The sequence below is a fragment of the Parasteatoda tepidariorum genome, chromosome 3, assembly GCF_982258835.1.
Source record: "Parasteatoda tepidariorum strain Cologne lab strain chromosome 3, Ptep-v5.0, whole genome shotgun sequence".
Classification (NCBI taxonomy): Eukaryota; Metazoa; Arthropoda; class Arachnida; order Araneae; family Theridiidae; genus Parasteatoda; species Parasteatoda tepidariorum.
This window is the reverse complement of record NC_141757.1, coordinates 685,068-705,265: the sequence shown is the minus strand read 5'-3', so window position 1 is coordinate 705,265 and position 20,198 is coordinate 685,068. Positions and strand designations below refer to the sequence as shown.

Sequence of the window (20,198 nt, the reverse complement as noted above, 5' to 3'; positions counted from 1 at the left end):
GGTCACAAAATTGTGAAGCATTAACCATAATGATACCTTGGCCTAAAACAGGCTGTTTCTGGAATGCTTTTACGTAGCTATATACAGGGTATCTGCACATTTTATTCTTTCAAATCCATGACTTTTCATGAATAATTCAAATAATTTTTCATGACTTACGGAAGTTACTATTTTCTCCACAAAAACACAATAAATTTAAAAAACCTTTATAATAACATTAGTTGAAATGATAGGTATAACCAAAACTGCCATGCCCGTCATCTTCATATTTATTGATTTTAAACTTAAAAACAGAGTAAAGAAAGAGTTGAAGCAATAAAAAAGCTGAAAAAAATACAAAAGCAAATAACTAAATACTGTCAGATATATGTAGTTATTTAAAGCTGTTTTATTTCTTTTTTAAAGTAAGTGTAATATAAAAAGCCTAAACTAGAATTTTAAATTGATAAAATAAAAACATAAATAAATAAAAAAAATTCTGAAATCACAGAAATTTAAAAGATATTTTGCTCTAAAATCGATGTTCTTTCCTTTTTTGAAAGAACACCATAATTTTTAAAGAACAGGATAAAAAAATTTTTTATTTTAATAGAATATGATTATGAGTGGGGATTTTGTCACTAATTTAAATATTTGGAACATCAAAACACTGTGAAATTGGGAGGGAGGGTAAATTCCATATAAAAAATTAGATTTTTCGACGACCAAAATTCATGACTTTCCAGTTGCGCAGATACCCTGTATAAATAAAGTTAAGAGTATTTTATCCTTTCCTTTTTCAAACTTACTGCTAATTGAGCATAATCTTGGTTGAACTGTTTAGGAGAGTAAAAAGTGTATAACGAGACATTTTAAAAATCCAAATTGACTTCAATCAATTGATGGATTCAGTTTTAAATATTTTGAAGAGTGTTTTTCATAGTAAAATATTCACGTCAAGAGTATTATACACTGTAAGAGTATTGAGAGTACATAAGCAAGAAAAAAATTGCAAATCCAAAGGAAGAACCTCGTGCCTATTAATGCGCAAAAAGAATATCTTTGTGCACTAAATCAATTAATGCTTTTGTTTTTTATCCATTTACAAAGTAATAACTCTGAACCGAGACATTAAAAACAGGGTCTAGGTTTTTTTTTTTAAAGAAATTTTGTGAAAACATATTATTGTGAAAATTTAGACAAAATTTGTGAAAATTAAAAATTATGTTAACAAATCAACACAAAAATATTGCAAAGTAAGAAAATATTTTCAAAAACTGTCACTACAAATAAAAATCATTTATGACTGGTAAATTTCTTTATACATATATTTTCCCATATGTTCAAAAACGCTATTGTAAAATTTTGGGCTTAAAATTGTATCCAAATTTAAAAATTCATAAAAATCACTGTCCATTATTAAATTTCAATTAGAATTTAATAGAAACATACATTTAACAGTAATAACACTGAAAGTTATTTTCATTAAGAGAACATTTTCGAATGGGTCGTACAGAAAAAAGCTTCACACGGAAAAAAAAAAAAAATAGACATCTATTAGAATAAATTTAGAATAATGATTCAAATTAATTTTCGGTATCACGGCATGGTTTCAGCCAGGCATGGGGAGGAAAAGAGCTCTTCTTACAAACCGAGTGGGAAACGAATTCTTTTATGTCGTAATAGAAAACCACGTGTGGGTTCTATTACAAATCAAAAAGCATAATTAACTGCAAAGTTTATTGTTTTTTTTTAAATAGATACAGCAACAAAATTTTAAAAGACGGGGGGGGGGGAGGAATTTTTTAGAATTTGCTGTTTTAAAAGTATTTTGTGAAGCTACCGTTTTTGATAGTCCGGTAATCGAAATAAATTTTCCTCCATGAAATTTAAGTATAGAAGTTTATATACAAAAATGAATTCCTTTTTTTATTTGTATAAATTTCAAGACATTTCTAGCCACAAGCCTGGGAATAGAAAGAAATAATAAATTTTTTTAGAGAAACTTACCTTAAAGTTTGCCAACATTGGAGAAATAAAATAACCGAGATATTACTAACCGACCCAATTTTGGGGTTTACGACTACTGATGTTCGACTCCGTAGCCTTGTCATTTTGAACTCAATCCAGAAGACAAGGGAACTCCGGGATAAAGCATTGGGTGAAATTTGCCTACATGGAGGACTATTTATTTAACAGACCCACATTTGAGTCACATGGAGAGGAAAACCACAAAAACCTTTCACAGTCAGCCTGACGACAAGGAGACTAATGCATGATCCGTCTACCAGTGAGAATATTTTATGTCAGCACTTTGGTCGGTGCAAGCCGGATGCTGAACTCGTATCGCCCAGTCGTTGCTGGGATTCGAACCTGGGTACACCTCAATGGAAGGTAAACGCTCTATCTATACTTAAACTATTTTATTTTATATCCGTCCATGAACAGCCGATCCAATTTTGGGTTTACGACTACTACTGTTCAACTCTGTACTAGCCATCCTGGCTTGACTTTAACAATTAACACTCAGCCTAACACAGTACTGGCAATTGAACAATAGAACCATCTGTTGAGGAATAAGAGAAGTTTTTTTTTGCCATCGATGGATATTTATCAATTTTTTTTTTAAAATTTCTTCAACAAATACAGAGAAATTTGAGATAGTCATAAAGATAGTCATAAGGGATAGTCATAAAACTCAGGAATCTTCGTTAAAAAACAGGAGACTTGGCAGGTATGAAGTTTTCTCAATTTCTTTCATTGTTGTTTATTATGAACAGAATATTAGGATGTGAAAATTATTAGCTTTAAGTTATTTTTGTGAATTTAGAAACTGAAACTAGTTATAACTTCATACTTGAATTCATAACATCATATGAGTATATTAAATTATTTAGAAGTGTTTTACAATATTGTATTCTTATAAAAAATGGTGCGAAAGCACATAAAATATTGAATTGAAAATCTACATGTAGAAAAATAATGGGTTCAAAATATTTTCATTTGAAATGTATCATTTACTGCCAGAAGTCTTTGTTTCAGAAATAATTTTAAAATATTTTTTCAAAATACACGGAAGGTCAACCAATGAGATAAGCAGGTGATTCTGTCAATGGTTCACTCCAGATTACTTAATAAAAATATTTGGATTTCTCAGCATATGTATCTTTTATGACTTTTTACATTTTATGGGTGGGAAAAAATTTCATCCACATTTGGCAAAATATGTCTAGTCCTGTTGTTATAAGATTTAACTCTTATTAAAAATTAAAATAAATGCATGAAATATAAAATTTTTTTCCTTCAAATAATCAATGCGCATCAAGCACAATGCACACTATAGAATACTTTATATAAAGCGCAGCTATAATGTCTTAAAAATCCATGCATTATAACACAATTAAATATTATGGACCTATTCTATAAATCCAGTCTTTTTTATTTGATTTTATTTAGCGAAAAGGAAAATAATGTTACATGTAAATTCTTTGCATAAAAATGTAAATTCTTTGCATTTGTTTCCAGAATTATTATTGCAGGACAAAATAATCAGGGTTGCCACTCAAATCTGGAAAAAAAATTTCCTGTTTTCCCTGTATGTATTATACACAATGTATTATACACAATGTATTATACACAATGTGTACTGTGCTCTTGTATGACCTACATTGGGTTGACTGAACTAAATTTAAATGCTGGAAAAATTTAAGAGTAAAAAAGGAACAGTCAAGCATACTTAAATAATGCTACAGTAAATGAAATAGTTTAGTATAGCTGAAATACGTTCCTTAAATATTCCATAGATTGCCCTTGAGTGGTCACCATTTTCTAAATGACGAAAATAAGAAACAAAATTCCCTGTATTTTCCCAGTTTGTAAAGAAGAACTAAAAAATTCCCCGCATTTTCCCTGTTAATTTTGGTGATGTTTAAATTCCCTGAATTTTCCAGGTTTTTCTCTGTTCTCCCTGTGGAGTGGCAACTCTGATAAATTAAATTCTTTTTCAAAAAAAAAATTAAGGCTTGTTAAATAAATAACCAATTTGCTATAATTTTAAGTTTTTATCTCAATTGTTGCTCTAATGACTCGTCTTTAATGCCACGTTACTCTTTCTTCCATCTAGCTTAATTGTTTTAAAAGATGACTGGAATCTTTCATGATGGAAAAAATATTCAGCCACGAAAATAACAATGTCTTGCCATCTCTCTTGCAATCAAAGGACAATTGTTGAGTCGGCATGCGAAGAAAATATAACACTCGTATGAGCTTTCTTGTGTCCATATTGTTTACATACATACTACAGTATAGTTTGTCTAAAGTAAGAACTCCCCTAGACGTTCGCCTGGACCCATGGCGGTGACGGTGGTAACGAAGTGTAACTATTTCAAGGAAGGTTGTGAGGTCACTGCTCGGGACAGGTTTTGGTTCGGATGAGAGAAAGGGAATATTTTTCTTCGGCCTATTGTATTAGCCCTAGAATGAAGAGAAGCTAACCATCCCGAAGTGAGCTATTCTTGTTTCCGTAGCAGCAGGTGGTCTCAGACTTTGTGGGCAGGGGATAGCTCTTACCATAGATGAACTATTTATAACGTTTGGAAATGAATGAATTTCAAACATTCAAATTTACCTCATTCAATTCCAACTCACCATGTATTGAATGAGCTCATGGTCACTTTCTATCCAAAAAATAAACTTTATAAAGAAGTAGAAATGGCTTGGGGACGAAAATATGATGTTGACACCACAATTTTCAAACACTTTTGAGTCATCCTAACGTTCTGACTATGACATTTGTGTCTATTCCAGCTCTTTCATAATAAATTAATACATTCAATATTCGCCAGACAAGCGGCGGTACATAACTTTCAATAATTTAATAAAACTATTTTACTATACTTACGCTTCAGTAGAGACCTCATCCTTTTGTCACTCATAATTTGTTTTTCATTTAGTTCTAAAATCCGAGCCCCAATTTTAGAACTATTCTGAAAAACTCTCATTTCATCATAACTTCCGCTATATAAAAAACATGGAGTCATGTTTTTTATATAAGATAGACAAATATTTATGGAGTGATATATAAAACACATGGAGTCATGTTTTTTATATCAAGTACAGACATTTTCTTTCTTTGACTTTGTAATGTTTTTTCTAAACGTTTAGAAAAAACATTATGCTTACAAGAAACAGTATGAAAAAGAAAAACATTATGAGTTTGTAATATTTTTCTTGTAATATATTGGCTCCAACTGAGGCGAAATTCATTGACAGAAATTTTTTTATAATGGGTATTTTTCTGTTTCGTTTCCAAATTGAAAGAATGGAACTATAAATACAGAAGTTTGATAGAATTGAATATATAAACAAAAATAATTTTAAAAACTCAACAAAACAAGCTCAAAGAGCATTGATAACATTTGCTGCCTTAAAAATGTGTCATTTATAAGATAGAAGCAGTGGTTTGTTAACAAACGGAGTCAAAAAATTCCCGGAATGTTCGCCGACATTCACCTAGGTGTCAGCACTGGTAAAGAAAACGCACAGCCATTAGAAATTTACTTCTGGCACTGTCAGCTGCAGATCATTTATAGCATTCATTGTCATTTTTAGAGCAAACATCAAATTCTACACTATATAAAAGCATACAGAAATTAAAAAAGACGACTGCATACCTGCCAAAGTGGACAGGAAAAAATCGAGTAGATTTTACAAAATATAAATTTCATGATAATGTACTAAATATTTTAAACATAGGGAATTTTAGGGATTTTTATAGTCATCAAAATACAAAAATTGCAATATTTTCCAGTTATAATTGACATTAAACACACTTGAAATGTTATGTATTATATATAATTTAGATGTTCAAAAAAAAAAAAAAAAAAAAAAAAAAAAAAAAAAAAAAAAAAAAAAAACAATTAAAGCAGGAAAAAGCAATAAAAAAAATACGTGTGTGTTGGTAAGACAGCACATCATCGGGGAGGGGGGGCATTGCCTGTCAACACACAGGAGCCTTTCTGTTGTCAGTGGAAAAACCAAAAGTGACAGTGCCCCGAGGCTCCATAATGGATAGACAAATAAGAGAAAATCATTATCAATCATAATCACTTAATGATACGCCCACTTATAAATATCACTGGATTTACTTATAATACTTTCTCACTGGGTTCAGCACTTAATTTATTTGTTATATTTTCTAACTGATTTGGCAATTTATATTTTATTTTGATTTGGTTTTTCTAACAGCAAGTATTTTTATTTATAAGTGGGTGTATCATTTTTAAGTCTTACTATGTGTACTTTCAGGTTGTGTTTGCTGGTTAATTATTTTTCTGTGCTTTTCAATTCTTATAATGATTTTCTCTTATTTGTCGATCCATCGTGGGGCCAAGGGGCACTGTCACTTTTGGTTTTTAAACTGACAACAGAAAGCCTCCTGTGTCTTGGCAGGCAGTGTGTCCCCTGATGAAGTGCTGTCTTGCCAACACACATCTTTTATTTTTATTACTTTTTCCTGCCTTAATTGTTTTTTTTTTTTTTTAATATCTAAATTAAAATAAAGCAAATTTGGTTTCAACTGCTTTAGGAGCTTTTCCATTTTGATTTAATGTTTTAATTGTTAATTTACCCTTTTGTCCCTTTCTGAATTTGTAAAGTAGATTCATTTTCTGATTAGATGTATTTTTTATACTCATAATTTCAAATATTAAAAAGCATTTAATTCATCAAAGATGTTAAAAGATTTTTTTCCAATTAGTTTAAAAAGAGAGTTCTGAATAAAAACAAACTGAACATTTTATAACAAAAAAAGTTTTGAACTTATTTCTACAAATGAGGTTTGCTTCATTATGTATTAGTAATACTTATTTTAATATTCAAGCAAGGAATAATCGTACAAAAATTCTATTTCAATAGGGATTTGTTTAGGAAACTTTAATTTCAGGTAATTTTCTAAAATTTATAAAAACCAGGAGAATTTTAATTAAATTGGTAGACAAGGAGAAACGGCAAAATCCAGTAGTCTACTGGGAAATCCAGTAGAGTTGTCAGCTATGCGGCTGTGTATGTTTTCGAAAATATCGCAGAGTATCAAAGATGACCCTTGAGTCTGGTGCCGTTTGAGTAATCGTGACTAGGGACAGGCGAATAAATATTGATGCCTCTGAACTTGAAATTTCACGTGAGAGTGTTCACAGCTTTCTTCATGATGATTTGAACATGCTGCAACATGTTCAAATCATCAAGCAATGATGATTTGCACATGGTTATAAAAGCGTTATCACCTGAGTGAGAGGGAACAAGTTTAGAGATTTGACGACAGCTGATTAAACATGGTGCTTTAGGGCTTTCACACAAAACGTCAGTCAAGTGAAAGGAAAGCAAAAACATCATTAATCATCATCATAGTTGGCCAGAGAGTCCAATGAGGGCCAAAGCCTTCCTCTGAAGTTTTCCCCACGGCGACTTCCAATTTATCTTTGATCTCCAATTCTTTTCATTAATTGCAAAAAAAATCAGACTCCACCGAGTCAGTCCATCTCAACCACGGCCTTTCCCGCTTTCTTGTTCCACTGGGTCTAAAAAGCAGTATCATTTTTATTGTATTGTCATCACTCATTCGAATCACGAGGGCCATCCAATTCATTCTATTTATTTTCACGTATCTAATAATATCGGGTTGTTTATAAATCTTGTACAGTATAAAGTTAAATCCCCTTCTCCAGTTATTGTTTTCATTTACACCATCAAGTATACTCTGCAAAATCTTTCTCTCAAATGTTGCAATACAATGTTCAGCTTCAGAAGCGTATGTCAAGACTGGCCTGACAAGAGTTTTACAGATTAAGATTATAGAAAGAAACCTAAATTTAAAAAATCTTCTCAGCCCATAGACAGCTCTATTTGCCAGATAGAGTCAGCTTTTCATTTCAGGAGTCATTTTGTTCTCAATAGTAATACAGGGTGGCCACTCAAAACAGATTTCAAATTTCCCTGATTTTTCCAGGTTTTCCAGGTAAAAATCTTAAAATTTCCAGGTTTGGTTTTTTAACTTTTTTCTTATAAAGTGTAGGATGTGTACAAGAAAAGTGTCTGTATTATAAAATATCTTATTCAAAATGTCATTTTTTTAAACATATCTTGAAAAAAATCTATTTTTTTACAAGATATTTTTTTATTATTTTTTAATGCTCTGGTACAACGTTAATTTTTAAAAAATTAAGACTTGGAGAAAATATGCTTAGCTTGCAGAATATATTGTTTTTATTGAATAATTTTAATTGCTTTTATTGAATTTAATGTGATACTTTAAGTAGTATTTGCTCAAAGTGTACCTACAAAATGACAAAATCAGAATAACCAATAAAACCTTGGACAAGTATTGTTTAATATATTTTCATTAAGGAAAAGAAAACCGTTTCAGGTGATTATATATCAATAATTTTTAATAATTACAGTGACTCCCAAAAGTGCTCACTCACTTATAACTTATATTGAAATAGGAAATAAAAATTCAATAATTAAAATGAACATTTCACAATGGGTATTTGATAATAAGATGTATAATCTATTCTTAGCAAAACTGCACAGAATATTTTAAAAACAAAGCAAAAGTTAATTTTTTAATCAAATAGTAACAAAAATTCTACCCCACGAAAGTCATCGTACATTTAAATGTTTTGGATCTCAGAATTAAAATTATCGTCAATTGCTTTTTTTATTTAATTATTTTTCATTTAATTTCTTATTTCTTTATTAGCAATTTAGTATCAAACCTATAATAGCAAAATTATATTTTAACTTTTGCTTGCTAACTCCGTAATATTTTATTTTATCATTTAAAAATGACTTGTGGTCGTAATAAAATAGACCAAATTTGATTATTCGTCTTCATAAAAGGTAAATCAGTGATGAATATGTTAAATTAGTTTACTGTATTCAATTGAACTGTGCAATATGTGATAAAATGCTTAAATGAAGGACTTCATATCAGAGATTAAAATTATAAATTTTGTTGAAAAATTAATAAATTTGCAATTGAGTGTTGTAGAAGTTTCTGTAAAAATTTTAAAAAAATATTCTGCACGAATTTCACCTGACAAAAAAAAAATAACTAGTTACACATATTTTCAACCTTTAAAAGCTATTGTAGATGCTAAAGGAAACTCCACTAAATGTTAATTTAACGAAAAATTAGATTTACTAATAGACTAAGTTTTTTCTTTAAAAGTGTATGATGACTTTTGTGGGATAAAGTTTTTGTCACTTTTTGATGATTGATTCTTAAAAATAAACTTTTCCTTTGTTTTTAAAACATTTCATACTGTCATTTAAAATATTTCAGTTTTGTTACGACTCGAACACATTTTTTATCATTAAATATACATTCTGAAACATTCATTTTAATTAATGGATAGTCTTATTTCATTGAAAGTCATAAAGTGTATCAACAGTTTTGTGAATCACTGTAATTACATTTCAATATAAAGCTGTACTATATACTGCATTATATTGTATTTCATCTTACCAGTGCTTTTTATAAAATTCACTGATCATATTTTCCTTAAACCAATATCTCAAGTCAAATTTTTAAATAACGGTATTTTGAAATAGCATTTTTATTTTAAAAGACTCAGTATAAAAAGATAAATGTCAGAAATGTAAAATTGTCTAATTTTTAGTTCTATACTCTATAGAAAAAAAATAGATAAAATTCCTTAAAATTTATACTTTTTTGATTTTTTTTCTTATTTGAAATTAAAACATTTAAAGAATTCCAATCTAAACACACAGTTTTTTAGTTTAGCATAATTAATTGTTTTTGTTTGAACAACTGGAATCTTGTACAGTGCAGAACTAAAACACTAAGTTTCGTTTTCCTTCTCCTGACTAAACACATATGAATAAAAAAAAATATATTTTATGTATATATATCATTTAATATGTTTCCTATATATTCCTTATTCATTGTCAGCTTTTTGAGGTAAAAAGAGGAATAGTTTTGAAATATCATCTCTGGAGTGCAAGCAACATTTACGAACTTTCGATATTGTGATAACTATACAATTCGAATTTTTAATCAAAAAACTAATATTTACCAACAAAACCGTAAAATTTGATATCAATATACAGTTAGTTCTAAAAAAATCTTTTTTTAAAATAAAAATATACTATAAAAGGTTAAAATGAAATAGAAAAAATTAGCATTAATGCAAGAATTGTAACAATTTGTCGAGAAACATTGCTGTTAGTGATGGGGGGAAATGCGTGATTGGTTGGCTTGCTGAGAAAAAATAATTTACAGATTTCTTTGAATGGGAGTTCAAAAGCTTTCAGAAAAATAGTGCAATATAAGAGTGCAATATTATTATTAAATTATAACCAACTAACTTTTAGAGAATTTAATAAAGTTAAAAATACAAAAACATTTTCTCATTTTGTCAAAATAGAAAAAAATTACCACTCTCAATTGCGAATAAACTTGAATCATTGTGTGAACAAACCCACGGACAGAATTTAAAAACCGAATCCACCATAATCTTTGGTTTTCCTAAATTGCACAGTCCCATAGTCTGCATACTACATTTGCATGGGAGAATTTTATGTTGTATTCTAGTTTAACAGGGCTATAATGGAGCAAATTTTGAAGAAAGCAAAGTAAGTAGATGATATTATAACTGTTTGGAGATACATTTCTGTCTAAAAAATGTGGGTGCAATGGATGAAACAATTTAAATTAAGAAAATTAGCAAATAATTTAAATTAGTGAAATTAAAAAAATATATAAGAAAAAATTTCCAGCTTTTCTTTGAAATTTCCAGGTTTTCATCCATATTTCCCTGATTTTTCCAGGTTTTTTCCAGTATAAAAAAATTCCCTGATAATTCCAGGTTTTCAAGGTTTTCCAGGTGGGTGGCCACCCTGTAATAATTGATCCTAGGTAAATAAAACTCCTTACTATTTCAAATCTATAAGAATCTATTTCAAGATGGGGGTCTGGGACTCATTAAGGAAGGAAAAACTTCACTTGAATAAAAGCAGAGAGAAAGTTATGTTAGAAGAGTTTTTTTCTTCGATTACAAGGCCTTCATTCACTATGAATTTATTCCTCTGAAGGTCAATTAATGTCTTTACCTGGGGATTCTTAAACAACTACGAGATGCAATTAGACTAAAACGACCTGACAACAAATTATTGGTTTCTTTTACACAACAATGCTCCACCATATCGTGCTCTAATTGTGAAAAAGCACAATGTTACAACTCTGAAATAACCTCCTTATTCTCTCGACCTAGCATCAGCGGAATTTTACCTGTTTTCACGGCTGAAAATGAAATTAAAGGGACACCACTTTGTGGATTCAGATAAGGCAATAAAAAATTTGATGAAGCAATTGAAGGTATTCCAAGAGTATTTCGAACATCATAGGAACGCTGGAAGAAGTATGTGTTTGCAGGTGGAAAGTACTTTTAAGGCCAATAAAATAACATTGTTTTATTTTTAATAATTTGTTATTGACCCATTCTGGAAGTTTTTTGACCCTACCTCACACTTAAGAGCTATTTTCCAAATTTCTTATACTCTCGAACCACAGAATAATACGTGTGACTCGCAACTAACAAATGACACCAATGGTTTTAGTTTTATTTTTTTAAAATGGTGCTCCATTTTGTGGAATGAAATTTGTTTTTTCATACTTGTATCAAAATAACTTTTAAAAACGATTCAAAACCTAATTTTTTTATTTTTAGAAGTACAAAAAAATATATATATAGAAATAAGCCAAAAGGCTCTAAAAACTTAAGAACGTATTATATTGCATAGTTTGTTTTATAAACAATTTTCTTGCTATTTTTGGTGGGAATATCAAGTCTTTCTTAAAATCATGCTATTTTGCGGTAGATATATCAAAAGAATACCATGTATTTTATTGCTATTCACAGATACAATCATGAAATAAATTGCAGATACTACTCCAATCTAAAATGAAGGCTTCATTGAAGAAAGTTAGTTTGTTTTCCTTTAAAAAAATTAGTTTTTGCTGCTCAATAGAGGTAAAGAGAAATTTTTTTAGTTAAGTACATCTGATTTTAATTAAAAAATTGTTAGACAAAAAAAAAAAGCTAAGCTTTTACAACACAGACAATGGGAGGAGGTAGTGTTCTATGTAATACTATGTTATCAATAAGATCAGGGGTCTGTCTAGGTTTTTCTGAGAGGTACCTATTTCGTGAAAATTTAGATATAATTAGTGAAAATTAAAAATTATAATAAATATCAACACAAAAATATAGATTTATAGTTTCTTACGGGATACAAAAATAAAATGTTAAGAAAAAGTATGTTGTGAAACTACCGTTTTTCCTAAAGTTGAATTTGTGAAGGTACCGCTAAACGGTTTTAAATTTGGCCTGGACAGACCCCTGAAGATATATAAAAACATAACTTCTAATTGTGCAGTGAGATTTTTTATTTTATATTAAAGGTGGCAGAAGCATTGAAATCTAAAATAAATAGCAGACAGTAAAATTTAAATTTTTCTAAAATTTAATTTTAAACAACTTTGACCACCACTACATTAAAGAAAGTTAAGCTATACATAAGACTCAATAATCATCATTTTAAATTGATTACCAGTCGCTAACTTTCACCTCAATATCTTATGATAGATAGTTGCTAACAGTTTTAGTCACTCTGACTGTTTTATTTAACTAATCTAACTTCAATTCATTTTTTTCAGCAGCATCGATCGTACACACTTTACTTGTCTATCAAATTTACTTTCATTGTTAAAATACATTCATTTTACAATGCACCATGTGAAAAAGACAAAAGTAAATGGAAAAAATATATGTGAACGGAGACAAAAGTGTAAATGGCCAAAAATAAGAACTAGCGAAGTTTAGAAAGCTATAATGTACGATGCGCAAATTCATTATACATCACAATAAACCCCAGATCAAATAACGGCAGCCAAAACAAAATCGCTTGGAACTCAAGAAACTAGTCTACAGCGGTTGTCAATGCAAGGCCGCACCTGCGATAGTTTCACCCATTTTCTCCTGATGATGGCTACTACCGGAAAAAAAGTTTGTTCGAAGTACGGCTATCGTTCGGGCAGCTGGGGTTTCAGACCAACTGTAATAATTGGACCAACCAAAAAATTACGTTTTCGGAACATTGCTGTGACATATTAAGAAGAAATACACAATTACCGTATTCTTGTGTGAGCTATATTAGGATAAATATACTAGTTTTAATTGCTGGAAAAAATTAGACAAACAAAGAACTACTCAAGGTATTTAAAACAAATAATGCTATTGTAAATGAAATAGTATAGTGTAGCTGAACTATCATCCTTCCTTTTAATTATAAAATTATCTTTCACAGACTGCAAATGGACGAAAATAAGAAATAAAATTTCCTGTATTGTCCCAATTTGTAAGGAAAAATTCCCTCCGTTTTCCCTGTTATTTTAGATTCTATTCAAGTTCCCTGCTGAATAGTAAAATAGTTTGAGAAGAAGACTCTTACTTTTTGGTGACGTTTTCCTTGAATATGAGCTTCCCACATTTGTTCCGAGTTCATATGAGAGTCACAGGCCTTAAGAAAGAAAAACCAATTAAAAAATTGTACATATGTAACAACTAAATAAAAACTAACATTGCTCATATTTTGAGTGATACCAACATTTCAAACATTGATTTTAAAACAAGTTTATTTCACTTTTCTACATTAAAAAGGTATACCCGCCAACATTGGAGAAATAAAATAAAGGAGATTTTACTAGCGACATTTTTTAGGCTACGCATAAAATTTTGATACATTGCATAATGCATAATCATGTAAGTCAAAATTGGAAATAATATAAGCACTTACATATATAGCGAAATAAAAAATATGTATATAAATCTTAATCTAAAGAGGATTTTTCTACACCATTATTTATAATTACTTAAACTATAAAACAACACACTCCAGTACTGACAATAGCACCATCCATTTTTGAGGAATAAGAGAAGTATTTTTGCCACCAGCGGATATTTCATCGTCGAATTTTTTAAATTTCTTCAGCAAATACGGAGAAATTTGAGAATATACAGATAAACAATAGATAGCCGTCACAGGAAAAAAACAGGAGACTTGGCAGGTATGTATAACTATAAAACATAAACCATATTTTTAATAGGCCATTTCAGAAGTAGAATATGGAAATGTTAAGGAAAAAAATTGCCTTAAATGCTTCAGTTTCGCTCTATATACCTGAAGTTTCTAGTGGTATAAGTTATAAGGGTTTTACATAAAAAAAAAAGTAATTGCATGTTTTGCAAAATAATATGTCACGATTGCATTAAAAGGAGCATGATAGTCACTTTTTTTTATTTTCAACAAAACAAATTTAAAAATAAAGAGCAATACAATTCCACTAAATTAATTAATTGGAGAAAACATAAACCATATTTTTAATAGGCCATTTCAGAAGTAAAATATGGAAATGTTAAGGAAAAAAATTGCCTTAAATGCTTCAGTTTCGCTCTATATAAGTACCTGAAGTTTCTAGTGGTATAAGTTATAAGGGTTTTACATTAAAAAAAAAGTAATTGCATGTTTTGCAAAATAATATGTCACGATTGCATTAAAAGGAGCATGATAGTCATTTTTTTTTATTTTCAACAAAACAAATTTAAAAATAAAGAGCAATACAATTCCACTAAATTAATTAATTGGAGAAAACATAAACCATATTTTTAATAGGCCATTTCAGAAGTAGAATATGGAAATGTTAAGGAAAAAAATTGCCTTAAATGCTTCAGTTTCGCTCTATATAAGTACCTGAAGTTTCTAGTGGTATAAGTTATAAGGGTTTTACATAAAAAAAAAAAGTAATTGCATGTTTTGCAAAATAATATGTCACGATTGCATTAAAAGGAGCATGATAGTCACTTTTTTTAATTTTCAACAAAACAAATTTAAAAATAAAGAGCAATACAATTCCACTAAATTAATTAATTGGAGAAAACATAAACCATATTTTTAATAGGCCATTTCAGAAGTAGAATATGGAAATGTTAAGGAAAAAAATTGCCTTAAATGATTCAGTTTTGCTCTATATAAGTACCTGAAGTTTCTAGTGGTATAAGTTATAAGGGTTTTACATAAAAAAAAAAAAGTAATTGCATGTTTTGCAAAATAATATGTCACGATTGCATTAAAAGGAGCATGATAGTCACTTTTTTTTATTTTCAACAAAACAAATTTAAAAATAAAGAGCAATACAATTCCACTAAATTAATTAATTGGAGAAAACGTAATATAATAAAATAATAATACAAAAATGACACAAAGTAAATCTTAAATGAATGCAGTACAGTTAAAAGGATCTCTTTTAATATGTTTTTGGATAAGACATTTTAAATAGATTATTTCATCATAATCTTCAGATGAAAAGCATTTTTTAAGCACTGATAATAATAGTACTGAGAATAGATAAGATACCTTGCAATACAGGTCTCCAAATGATCGGTCAGGAGTGTCGTAGTCAGTGTCATCAATAACAATTTCAGGTAGTCCTTTAACTTTTTTATTGTGGTCTAGAGAATAATAAAATAATGTAAAAAACCTTTTAAGTTAAGACATTATGCCATTTAATCAGGGACCAATTGAGACAGTCCCCTTACAAAAGATTTCGAAATTAAATTTCTGAAGAGTAGTCGTAACAATAAAAGAGAATAAATTGAACTGCACAACTCAACAGAAATACAGTCAAAACCCACTATAGCGAACCCTCAAGGACTTCACTATATCCATTCCGCAAACAATTTTAACTAATGGTTTCAAACTCATCTTTTTTATTACAGATTATTCAAATAAATAACCAATAAAATGAAATACAAAAATAACTGAAAAATAATACGTAGTAACAAAAAATGTGTTGACTTATATTTTTTATTTCTCTTCGTCGTGCGTACAAAAAAAAATCTTTAGCTGATGAACAATGCTTCACATTAGATATGGAAACACTTTCCAGGGGTAACACAGAAAACACTTCCCACTTTATAGTTTTAAAAATTTTCAAGACTGAAAATTTCAAAATCAGAAGTGGGCATGTCCTGTTCGATAATTTTAAGTAAGCAAAAAATTATATATGAATTCCTTTTATAAAAATTGTGAACAAACTTTTCAATAAAAATTAAAATACACAAAATACATTTAAGGCTTATAAAAATTCCATATTTATTTTAGCAAACCTACTATAGTTCAGGAGTATAAACAAAAAAATGCAAAGTAATTAGTTATTTCAAGCAAAAATAACCTCAGCTTTTAATTTTTTTCGAACAGTTAATTTTCCAGTAAAATAAAGTACTAGCATTTTAAGGAAAAGAATAATACTTAGTTAAGTTAATACTTTGTTAATAAATAACAAAAACAATTTTCAAGCTAAACATAGTTCAATAGTAAAAATAACATTCAACAAAATGTTGATATTTAATAAACGTTAAGTCCACAATGCTTATTAAAATTAAGATATATTGATTAAAAATATATTGCATGTACACAACTATCTTTACAGTATATCTATATTTATCAATTTTAAAAAGAAAAATTATGAAATTTTAATTACAAACTAAAATTATTTATCAATTTATATTTAATTAAAATTATTTGCGCATCACTCTCTTCTAACCAAGCAAATCTCCACTTATTTTTTATTCCTACACCGTTAACTTTTAAAGCATCATTGTCATTGATAAATTCCATTATAGCATTTAATAACTCACCCCCTCTCACACCGTGACTAGTAGACACGTGAGATAGAAAAACAATCCCACAACAATCCACAAATTTTGCGAATTTCACTTTACTTCACTTCTAACCAATACCAATTTTTTTTTCTAAAGAAAAATAAAAACGGAAATTTATTCAAGCAAGCACGGAACTTACTGATTGATCTTAAACAGGAAGGTGAAGTCACATGTTGCAGTGACGTTTTCCCCTACACACCTTCGACATTAGAGAAAACTGGTTCTCTCCTCTGACGTTAACCTACATACGGAACCAGGAAAAGAAAGAATCGGTCGTGTGGGACTTTTCCCACTGAATCCGTCTATCGCATAAAATATTAAAAAAAGAAAAAACTTAGAATTTACCTATAGTAATATTCCGTTTCGCTCCATCTTATGTTTTTTTTTTTTAAAGGATGGAAATCCGTCAAAACAGGAAAACTTTCACCCCTGACACTTCCAGACTCTCCGATAATTTTTCATGAATTTATGTTATTCTGCTTTTTAAACCTGTCTACCCAGGCATTTGAGAGCATAAAAGTAGTCACAGCAAATAGCTTTGCAAATTCATCTGCTTTGACTTGAAGCATTTGTCCAGATACTGGAAGATTGCGGCTTTATGAATGCAGAACCAATTCAATGATGCTATTCAATAATGAAGCAAACAAGAAAAAATGCTTCTCGCTACATTCCATGCAATAGATGGTTTTAAAAATCAGTATATGTATTTACTTTGAAGTAGAAATTTCAAAATCATTACTTAGAAAATGAAGAAAATAAAATAAATCGAAGACAGAAAAAAGTTCATAATATACAACTTCCTCTCTCTTTTTTTGATTCACTATATCCACAAGAAATAACACTATATGTGTATAGCAAGGAATGGGAGCGAACATTTCGCTTACTCTATCCGGGAGTTCACTATAAACCTTGCTCGCTGTATTCTAAGACATTTTGAAAACAGACAATTGAAGATTATTTTTCTAAGATAAAGTTCACGCATCCATATATTAAAGTTTAGAGACAATAGTTTGGAGACCACAAACAATTGAAATCACCGATTTTTGATAAAAGTCGGTGATTAGCTGAATTATCTTTTGCTGTAAGCTGTAATTATTTTTTTATTTAGTACTCAAACCAACACAAAACCTAGCCGGCGTTTCATTAGATTTAACCATCAGTTCAGCATGTAATGCTAAGATATTAAGGTTATTAATTATAATTTTCATTAAAAACATTTCAATACACAAAAAATATCCAAAACTACAGCTACTCCTAGAAAATTAAAAACACATTTAAATAGTAATTAATTTAGATATAACACATTTTATTAACACAGAATTAGATGCATATAGTAGGATTTTTCTTTTTTAAAATTCTAATTGAGAAATTATTTAAATTTAATATTAAAAGTCTTTATTGAATCATTAAACCTAGCACAAGTCAGTGTATTGAATATTTCTTGGGGTTTTAGCATTGCGTTAAAATATTTCATTGTGTTAAGATAATTAAAACATAACATTTATTCTTAATGTATTCAGATTGTGTCACTATATCTGTGGTTTTAAATTAACCATGTCATTTTATGATAGTTTAAACGAATATGCTTTTTAAATTCGGAAATGTTTCATTTAGTCAGTCTACAGATTTAGAACCAGTTCTTAACACTAAACATACCATGACCAGTCAAATGACTGTTTAAGAACTTTTGCATCAAAAATGTGCTTATCATCTTATCGTTGTTGCACATTTGACTTTTCTTAACAAAAATATACAGTTAATATTTTATTATTATTATTTTGTACTTGTGACAGTATAGTACTTGTCGTATACCTATTTTTACCACAACTGGTCATTTGACCAGGAGAACAATTTATTGTTTTATAAGGTGAACGGATCAGAATTGACAATGTAATGCGTATTCAACGTATTGCACTCGATGAGTTGTATATTTCTGCAAAGACTGCTGCGTAGTGAGTTCAATCAGAATAACAGTGAATTCAAATGTCAAGAAAGTACCTACAATTTTAGATTGACATTTTTGTGCAAGAAAAAGTGACAAAAACTATAAATGTTTTGGTAAGTAGCTTATATTTCATTTTGATAGCTTTAATTCATTTCTAACTAACTGTTAGTTTTCACCCAGAAAAATGTTGATACTATCAAGACAGCACAAGTTCTTAGAAGAAATAATATTAATTGTAAGAATAATTATAATCCTTATATATACAGTGTAACGTCCCATATCCGGACGTCCCTTTTCCGGAAGGGTCAATTTCCCGGACACTTTTTAACAATCAAAATAAACAAACATTTCTTCATCTTCCCCACTCTCTTTTAAAAAAAAAAAAAAAAAAAAAAACAGTTTTTTCCTTTCTTAGCTTCTAGTGATCTATGCATTAAACCCATAAATCAACAGAAAAGAGAACAGAAGATCTACCAAGACCGTACCGTTAGTAACGCTCCTCCTCTGGAATGCAGGAAAAGGGGGGGGAGAGATTTGTTTTCAAAAGAGCACAATTGAGTCCCCTCCCCCCTTCTTTCCTGTGCAGCTGGCTGGTAAAAGAGGCATTTCCTGGAACCTTTTTGATAAAGTGTTAGGGAAAGAAGTACTGTGAAAAAGGGTAAACACAGCAAACGTTAAAGTGGAGGGGGAATCCCCTTTAGTCACACAAGAATAAATAAAGAGAACCCAATCAGCATGCCACGCCTTTATGCTTGATTGATAGCCAATGACAGGAGAGAAAATAAGAACTTGTCACTTCCCCCCCTTCAACTTGAATGACAAGTAAGAAGGAAATGAATTTTGCTTCTTCACCTACCCACCTTAATGAATGAATGACGGGAATTTCCCCTTCTTGCTTGAAACGTTCTAGTTCAAAATGGCGGAGAGAGCAATTAATATTTTCATAACTGTAAATTTTTTTAGTTTTCTATATTTATTTTTATAATAGCAATAATTATTTTTTTTTAAATATTTTGTTTTTGATTGATTAGATATCATTCTAATACTAAAACATTATTGCCCGAAAAATAATGTTATTTAATTTCTGCTTCTTAGATTCAGATCATTTTAATCTCTGTTTACCTTGGGGGTCTATTATACGGAAAAATCGATTATCCGGACTTCGGAAAGTCCCGCCGATTCCGGATACGCGACTTTCCACTGTATATACAAAAATTATAGAAATAATAATAATAATAAAGAAATAAGTTTGCGGAAAATGTAGAATGGAAACACCCTGTATACGTAAAAAATGCATTGAGCAATGAATTGAAAATTCTTATGCCTTGCATGTACATCGAAATTAGCAATATACAATTTTGTTTCATTATAATAAAGTTCTTTTTAGTTCACTTCCTTTCTAACATCCATATTTCATACATTCAATCAAGAAACATAAATTACGGTCATTTGACCGGCTATGGTAGAAATAG

General features: G+C 29.5%; 1 protein-coding gene across 6 annotated transcripts in view; it reads right to left on the bottom strand.

Annotated features, from left to right (window-relative positions):
• LOC107457188 (uncharacterized) overlaps window positions 1-20,198 on the bottom strand; it is a 75,832-nt gene that overhangs the window by 38,485 nt on the left and 17,149 nt on the right. For 4 of the 6 annotated variants that reach the window (XM_087158555.1, XM_087158560.1, XM_087158556.1 and 1 more), the window contains exons 6-7: window positions 15,475-15,569; window positions 13,513-13,581 (exon numbers count right to left, since the gene is read on the bottom strand). The exons of the other annotated variants lie outside the window; for them this stretch is intronic. In XM_087158555.1, the coding sequence (XP_087014681.1) occupies window positions 13,513-13,581; window positions 15,475-15,569 (164 nt within the window). The remainder of the gene's footprint in view (window positions 1-13,512; window positions 13,582-15,474; window positions 15,570-20,198) is intronic. 6 annotated transcript variants of the gene reach the window in all.